At 56.1% G+C, this 7,494-nt stretch overlaps 2 protein-coding genes across 2 annotated transcripts; one reads left to right on the top strand and one right to left on the bottom strand.

Annotated features, from left to right (window-relative positions):
* The first annotated feature begins 908 nt into the window (after positions 1 to 908).
* Positions 909 to 1,682, top strand: LRRC61 (leucine rich repeat containing 61). Its single transcript, XM_007958672.1, has one exon. It carries the CDS (start codon positions 909 to 911, stop codon positions 1,680 to 1,682), a length of 774 nt encoding a protein of 257 aa, XP_007956863.1.
* A 676-nt stretch (positions 1,683 to 2,358) lies between these two features.
* Positions 2,359 to 4,139, bottom strand: RARRES2 (retinoic acid receptor responder 2). Its single transcript, XM_007958678.1, has 4 exons — positions 3,963 to 4,139; positions 3,650 to 3,754; positions 2,651 to 2,746; positions 2,359 to 2,475 (listed from the first exon to the last, which is right to left on the bottom strand). The coding sequence occupies exons 1-4, from the start codon at positions 4,137 to 4,139 to the stop codon at positions 2,359 to 2,361; spliced, it is 495 nt and encodes a 164-aa protein (XP_007956869.1).
* Positions 4,140 to 7,494: the final 3,355 nt, after the last annotated feature.

The raw sequence follows: 7,494 nt of genomic DNA on the forward strand, positions 1-7,494 counted from the left end.
TAGTTACCTCTTCCCTGTGTCCTTCCCTCCCATAAACTGCTGCTCCTCCAAGCTGTCTCCCTGTGCACACACAGCCCTTCTATTCTCCCATGATTGATCTCTTCAAGGAGTGTACCTACCTAATGTAAATGTTCACCTCATGTGCCTGTCTTGTTTGGCTGGAAGCCACAAAAGTGGGTTCAGTTCCAGACCTGAAGGGTAGCTAGGGGCCATAGTCTCAGTGGTTCCACCAGGCTCTGTCAGACCAGCAAATCTGGTCCCCTTTATATATATTATATATATATGATTTTGAGTTTTGTTCCACATTGTCTGGGATGGTTTTGAGTCATGGCTAATTGATGAAATAGTTGGGAGGACGTTTTTGAGACAGAAGCTGTGTCTGTTGGCATTTGTACTTGCCACACTGTCCCAGCAGGGAGACAAAGGAAACCACCTATTATCCTAACAAAACATAAATGCAAACTTTTAAAATTAATAAGGATGAATCATGAGTGTTATAAAAAAAGTAGTTTAAGATTTAGCCCCAAGCCCAGATGTGAAAAGTGGGAAGAGCTGGGAACATTGGGTCAGTTGAGGCCCTTCCCCTGTGGCCAAGGTCTGTGTCCCGCCCACCACCTGGATCTACCTCCTTCCGCCCTTGACCTTGCTCTTCAAATCTGTCCTGGCCCTTCGGCTTTGGAAGTAAAGATAATCGCTTCATGCCACCACCTGCTAGGACCCGAGATCAAGTGTGCAATTGTCTCTCCCTAGGGACCTGCTGGCTCTGAGTGGACATCTGTCTGCAGCAGCTTCCTGCACGGGCAGGTGGCATGCCTGGCGTCCTTTTTGGGGTGAACGCCAGCCAGCCCAGTGGCATCCCACTCTGTGACGGGCTCTGCAGGGCCCAGGCCGCTTGAGCTGACCATCTCATGGAGCCTCAGGGCAAGAAGCCAGGTGAGGGTGATGGGAGCCGTGTCACGGCCCAGCTGCTGAAGGCACGCACGGGTGAATTTGCCCTGGACTCTATCCTGTTGCTGAAGCTGCCCTGCCTGGGGCTAGTGGACCTGGGCTGCCTGGGGGAGTGCTTGAGCCTGGAGTGGCTGGACCTGTCAGGCAACGCGCTCACCCACCTGGGCCCGCTGGCCGCGCTGCGCCAGCTGGCTGTGCTCAATGTCTCCCACAACCGGCTGACGGGGCTGGAACCACTGGCCGCCTGTGAGAATCTGCAGAGCCTCAACGCTGCGGGCAACCTGCTGGCCGGTCCGGGGCAGCTGCAGTGTCTCTCAGGGCTTCGGGGCCTCGAGAACCTGCGGCTCCGGGACCCCCTGGCCCGGCTCAGCAATCCCCTGTGTGCCAGCCCCTCCTACCGGGCTGTGGTCCGAGAGCTGCTGCCGGGCCTGAAGGTCATCGATGGGGAGCGAGTGACGGGCTTTGGTAGTGAGCTCTACCAGCTGTACCGAGACCTGGACAGCTCCCTGCGGCCCAGTCCAGGCCCTCAGGCCCCTGCGGCCCAGCCATGGGTGGAGCCCGGCTACTGGGAGTGCTGGCCAGCACGGAGCAGCTCCATCCTGGAGGAAGCCTGCCGCCAGTTCCAGGCCACACTGCAGGAGTGCCGGGACCTGGACCGCCAGGCCGATGACAGCCTGGCCCAGGCCCAGCAGGCACTGGGCCCGGCAGCAGCCCCCTCCTCCTTTGTGTTCTGAGCACTCTGCCTCTCTGTTCTTGGAGGAGCCCCTCCCCTGTGCCCCGGCAGCCTGCTCCTGCCAGGCCCCAGCAGCACCTGTGGAGTGGGCCCTACCTTCCTCGGCCCCTGCAGAGCCTGGGCTCCTGCTGCAGAGTGGGCGTGAGTGTTAGTGCTTCTCAGGGCCCACCGTCCCTGGGAGGGAGGGGAACATTCCACCTTCCAGACTTGCTGTGGCCACCCTACGTGGCATCTGCCACCCGCACCAACCCCTATTAAATCCTTATTTCTGCTCTGTTGTGTCACCAGTGCCATTTCCTGCAGAAAGGAGTCCAGAGACACCATGGGGCCAGGCCCACCCCTCTGCTTTCTGGGGGGACTCCCTCAGGCCCCTGTCTCCTTACAGAGAGAAGGTGCCCTTGGGGCCCTTCCTCAGCCCCAGGAGAGAGAGCAAGGCGGGAGGGCACAGCTGGAGGACACACGTTTTATTAGCCTGGGTGCAGGGAGGAGGCTCTGCTCACAGGGGACCTCCCACGTTCCTCTGGGAAATGGGGGTGCTGATTTCTGGAGGAAAAGAAACATTGGAGTGTGGGGAGGCTATGTGGCAGCCCCAACTTTCTTGTCTCCTCCCCCAGCCTCTTCCATCCCAAACCTCAGGCCCATTGCTGACTTTGTCCCCACTCCTACCCGTCCAGAGCTCATTCAGGGGGCAGGGCCTTGAAGAAAGCGAACTGCCCTGGGAAGTAGTAGCTGTGGGGGTCCTCGCCTGCCCGCTCCACCCGGGAGCACTGGTCCTCTTGGCGTTCCTTGGGCTCCTGGGCCACAGCAGAGCGTTCAGGTGTGGGTACCAGCCTCCTCTGCAGCCCCTCCCACACTGCTAGCGGGTATCTGGGTCGGGCTTCCAGACCCCTCCCACAGGCCCAGCTGCAGTCAGTTTTGTGACCCTCCAACCTCTAACTAGCCCTCCCACCCAGCCCAGCAGGCTCTTACCTGAGGAGCCTGTGTCTGGATGGGGCAGTGGACCATCCGACCCAGAACTCTGTCCTCAGAGCCCAGTTTGATGCAGGCCAGGCATTGACGCTTCCGCTAAAGAGGGAAGATGGGAGAGATGAGGGCATGAAGCAGAGCCTGGGCACCCCAGGGTAGAGACAGGCTGACTGCCCCCATGAAGGTGGCTGCAAGCACCAGAGGTGCACCGCTGCCCCAGCAGGCCCTGAGGGACTGGTGGTCTTGCCGGCCAGTTTCTGATGCAGCCTCCCAGGCAGATTGCAGAAGTCAAGTGACCCTGCAGTTTTTACACTTCAGTTTTAGAGTATGGGGTGAGTGTGTGTCCAGGTGTGCACGAGTAACAGCCCAAATCCTCACGACTTCCACCAGATCAACTCTGCTCTCACCTGTTTGCATTTTCTTGTCAAATATGAGTTGAACTAAAGGGCTCAGGGGCTAATCCAGTCCCCTCCGTCAGCAGATGTGTGAACAGGACTTAGAAGAGCCTGCAAAACTGCAGGGCTGGTGCTCGATCCCAGGCCACCGTGAGACTCCAGCCCGGGTCTCCCTATAGCAACCTGCTGGACGTCCCTACCTGAACATCACAGGAAACGGAATTCACCAGGCCTGGGCTGGTGTCCAGACCAAGCCCACACCTTGGGCTTCTTCCAACAACTGTCATGGAAGTGGGAGCCCCAGCGCTGGCAAGATAGCTCCTTGGGGCCACCCAACTCTCCCTCCTGCCTCCACAGGCCACAGCCCAGTCTGAGCAGTTTCCAGGGGCTCCTCCAGTGAGTAAGCTCAGTCACACTACCTCAGGTGAGGAACGATCACCTCACACGCTCACATGCACACAAACGCACACACGTACACTCCTGCACACACCCATGTACTCATGCACACCCAGACACGTGCATGCACACAGGTACTCGCAGATTCACAGCAAGGGACACATGTATGTGCATTTGCACACATGCACAGACAGACACACTGTCCCCTCACCCCATTGGGCTTGACTTTGCACTCAGGCTTCTTCCAGTCCTTCTTCCGGCAGTTCGTCTGCTGGAGCTTAAATTCCAACCTCACAAAGATCCCCGCTGGGAATGGCTGCGAAAAGACCAACCGGAAGGCCAGCAACAGCCAGCTGGGTGGTCAAGGCCACACATGCGCAGGGCTGCACTGCCTCCGCGGTGAAGCTGCACATCTCCCTAGAGTCCCAAGCCCTTGGCACATGCACCCGCCGCCCAAGACCGTCCTCATCTCCAAGGGTGAGGCCCTAACCCCACACGTGCCCTCTTGCCGGCTGTCGCGCTACCGTGTCGGCCGCCCTCTCCACGCTGGTCTCCCTGAAGGCCCACTGCACAGGCGGGTGCTGGTGAAACTCGGCCAGGGCCACCTCCAGCCCCCGACGCTGGGCCGCCGAGAGCTCGGCGCCGTCGGCGGGGCCCACCGCGCACAGGCACAGGGCGAGCGCGATCAGCAGGCGCCTCATGGCTGGGCCCTGCAAAGCGGGGGTGCATCCTTAGCCCTGCAGGGCCATTTCCGCCCCGGGCAGAGCGGACAGTGGTGGGGCAACTGGGGCAAGTCCTTTCCACAGAGTCGCAGCGGGGCCCCCTTCTGGGTCCAGCCACAGACCCTGTGGCCGTCTCCCGCGCGTCTCTCCGGGCTCACGCTCCTCCGCAGCGGCAGGTTGGCCCTCTGGGTCCCACCCCGGCCGCAAGTCCCGGGCCGCCTATGGCCACCTGGGTTCCAGTCCCCCTCCCCCAGGAGGTCCCGGCAGACCGCGGGAAGGGCCGGGGTGGGGTTCGGGTGAAGCCAACCCTGGGGAGCCAGCCAGGCTGGAGCCCTTGGGGGACTAGTAAACACGGGGAGGGGCTGTGAGGACACTTAACCCTCCGGGCGCCGGGGCAGCCCGCTTCCCCCAGCCCTAGCCCTGTACCTGCAGCGCCTACTGCGGGCCTTCCCCTTCGCCTTCTGCCTTCTCGCCGCCCTCTCCCTCCCCTCTGCTGACCACCCGCTCCAGGAGTTGGGGTTGCCAGAGGGGTGGGACCCCGGAGAGGCTGTGCCGCCACAGTCACAGGACCAGAAACCCACAGACGCAGGGACTGAGGCCCAGGTGAAAAGGCAGAAGCTCCCGAACAGTTACAGGCCTTAAGTTGCGCCCCTAGAGCTGCCCGGCCGCCTCTCACCGTCTGTCCCCCGGGCGTTCCTTGCGCTGCCGCTGTTCCACTGCCCGAGGTCCAGGCCTCGAGGGCTCCTCCCTCCCCTGGAGTCGGCCTCCGGGCACGTTGCCTGCCCCTGGCCTGCCCTCTCCGCCCCACATCCCACCCTTCAGTCTGCTGTCTCCCCATCGCACACCCCTCTGCAGTCCAGCCCAGACTGGACCCACGCCCAGCCAAGGAGCCAGAGGATTTTGCGGGCTTCTCTGCCCTGCTTTCCGAAGGCCTCTGGGTGGTCCCCCTGCCTCCAGGTAGGCTGCCCTGTTCCTTGGCCCCTTTGGGTAGAGGCCTCAGGACACTCCTCCCAGAGGTTCAGACTCTAAGCCTCGAGAAGCCACCTGTCTCCTCTCCATGTTCCCCCACCCAGCAGCCAGACTGAGAAGGGCTCCTCTTCAGGGAGAAAACACCCTTCAGGGAGAGCACCCTGGGACAGCCTGACCACAGCAACAGTTTGCCTTTGCCCAACCTTGATCCCAAAGACTGCTTTTCCAGAACAGTCCTTCTTGTCCCAGCCACCTTGGTGGCAAGAAAGACTCAAAAGTCTCCCTTTGGTGAGTGCGAGCCTTTGGCTCAGAGAACATGAGGCAGAATTCATAAGGCAAGTGGGGAGTCAGAGAAAACTGTCCAAATGTTGGCTCAGCTCTGGGATACACTTGAGCCAATATAAACAAACTCGGGGATTTTGCAGATGACTAACAGCAGCAATATCTGTTGTTGTTGTTCTTCTGTGCCGTCCAGTCAGACCCAACTCATAGCGCCCCCTCCTTGGGTTTCCAAGGTAGTATCACCAGGGAAGTAGATTGCCCAACCTTCCTTCCGAGGAATGGCTGGAAGCAATATCTATTTAGTTCTAAATAAATGGAATCATTGAAGTAGATTCTGTCCTTTAAGTGAATCTTTTTTCTGTTCCATTTTCTGGCAAAAGGGGGACACTAACCCCTGTCTTATCTGGGGGAAGGGGAATAAGAGAAAAGAGTAAGAGTAAAATAATAATAAAGAAAAAATGAGAAAACTGCAAAAAGAAAAACAAGGGATGGGAAGAATCAAAAGAAAGAAAAAAGATGGTAATAAATAAATAAAAATGAAGAAAAAAAAACAGACAAAAACAAAACTGGGGGTGGGGTGGGGCGGGGCAGGGCACTCAGGCTCCATCAGGGCACACAGACTGGGATGGAATTCCTGCCAGTCTAGAAGGTAGGTGTAGGTAGGGAATGGCCACACCTCCATCCACCAAGAGGGTGTGGAGTGTAAGAGTAACAAGGAAAATATTTCACCTTTCCAGTCATCAGCCTCCAGTGTGGTTGCCCGTGCTGTCCTCAGCAAGTGGAACCTATGCTTAGTTCACTGGTTTCAGAATACCGTCACTTGAAGCTATCCAAAATGGCCTCACTGCTTGTAAATATTCAAAATGGTTGTGCTCTCAGAAAGTCCACAGCTCAGTTTGTCTTCTTATTTACTGTTTTCCTTTCTAGTCATCAGCCACCAGTGCAGTTGCCCATGCAGTCCTTGGTGAGCAGGGCTGATTCTTAGGTTACTGCCCAGATACTAATGCCACTTGTAAATATTCAAACTGGCCATGCCATCCGGATAGCCGACAGTCTGCAGCTCCATCTGTCTCCTTACTCACTGTTTCATTCAGGTTTTTCTACTAGTTGGTATTTAATCTACTTCTTTCTCTTTTCTTTCAAAGTTCAGTGTTGCAGGATTATCTTCTGTATCTTTGTCAATTAGTTTCTCTTTTCTTTATTGAAGAGGGTCTGTGTAGCTTGTCTGCCTATTCCACCCTCTTGCTGGATGTTTTTCCCTTTTTCTTCCATTCACTTTAGCTACTCTCCTTTCAAGAGAAAGTCTCAGGGTTTCTTTTGACATCGATTTTGGTCTTTTCTTCCTTTCCTTTCTTTTTAATGACCTTTTGCTTTCTTCATGGATGATTTTCTTGATGTCATCCCACCACTCATTTGGTCTTCGGTCACTAGTGTTCAATCCATCAAATCTGTTCTTCAGATGGTCTCTAAATTCAGGTGGAATATTGTTGTTAGGGGCTGTTGAATCAGCTCTGACAAAACACTGCCCGGTTGTGCGCCATCCTCACAATCCTTGGTGTACTTGAGCCCATTGTTCCAGCCACTGTGTCAATCCATCTCATTGAGGGTCTTCCCCTTATTCATTGACCCTCCACTTTACCAAGTGTGGTGAAGTAAATTACTTGGTATGGCTTTTCTAGCCATAAGTCTTTGTAAACTCTGTGGTGAAATTTGCTGTAAGCAACTGAGAGCTCCTGGTTGTGAGTTATCCACCTGGGGTATTTCTGTTGGGCGCAACACAAAGCAATGTTCTGGGAAGTTCCTGCTCTCTCTCAGGTGCTTAGAATTCTGATGTTATGGTTGGTTAGTTTGGCCACTCTACCAGGCTCAAAAGGAGGCCTCCTAGAGGAAGAAGAAGTCTCTCTCTGACTGCTGGTTGAGGAAGACATGCTGCTGAAAGAGACATGCTGTACTGTAGTAAATTACTTTGTGTGGCTTTTTTACCCATAAGTCTTTGTAAACTCCAAGGTAGGATTTGCTATGAGCAACTGAGGAGCTCCTGATTGCTGAAGGTGTCCACCTGGAGTATTTCTGTTGGGAGTGG

The sequence above is a fragment of the Orycteropus afer genome, unplaced genomic scaffold (assembly GCF_000298275.1).
Source record: "Orycteropus afer afer isolate SDZICR_OR568_19922 unplaced genomic scaffold, OryAfe1.0 scaffold01074, whole genome shotgun sequence".
Classification (NCBI taxonomy): Eukaryota; Metazoa; Chordata; class Mammalia; order Tubulidentata; family Orycteropodidae; genus Orycteropus; species Orycteropus afer.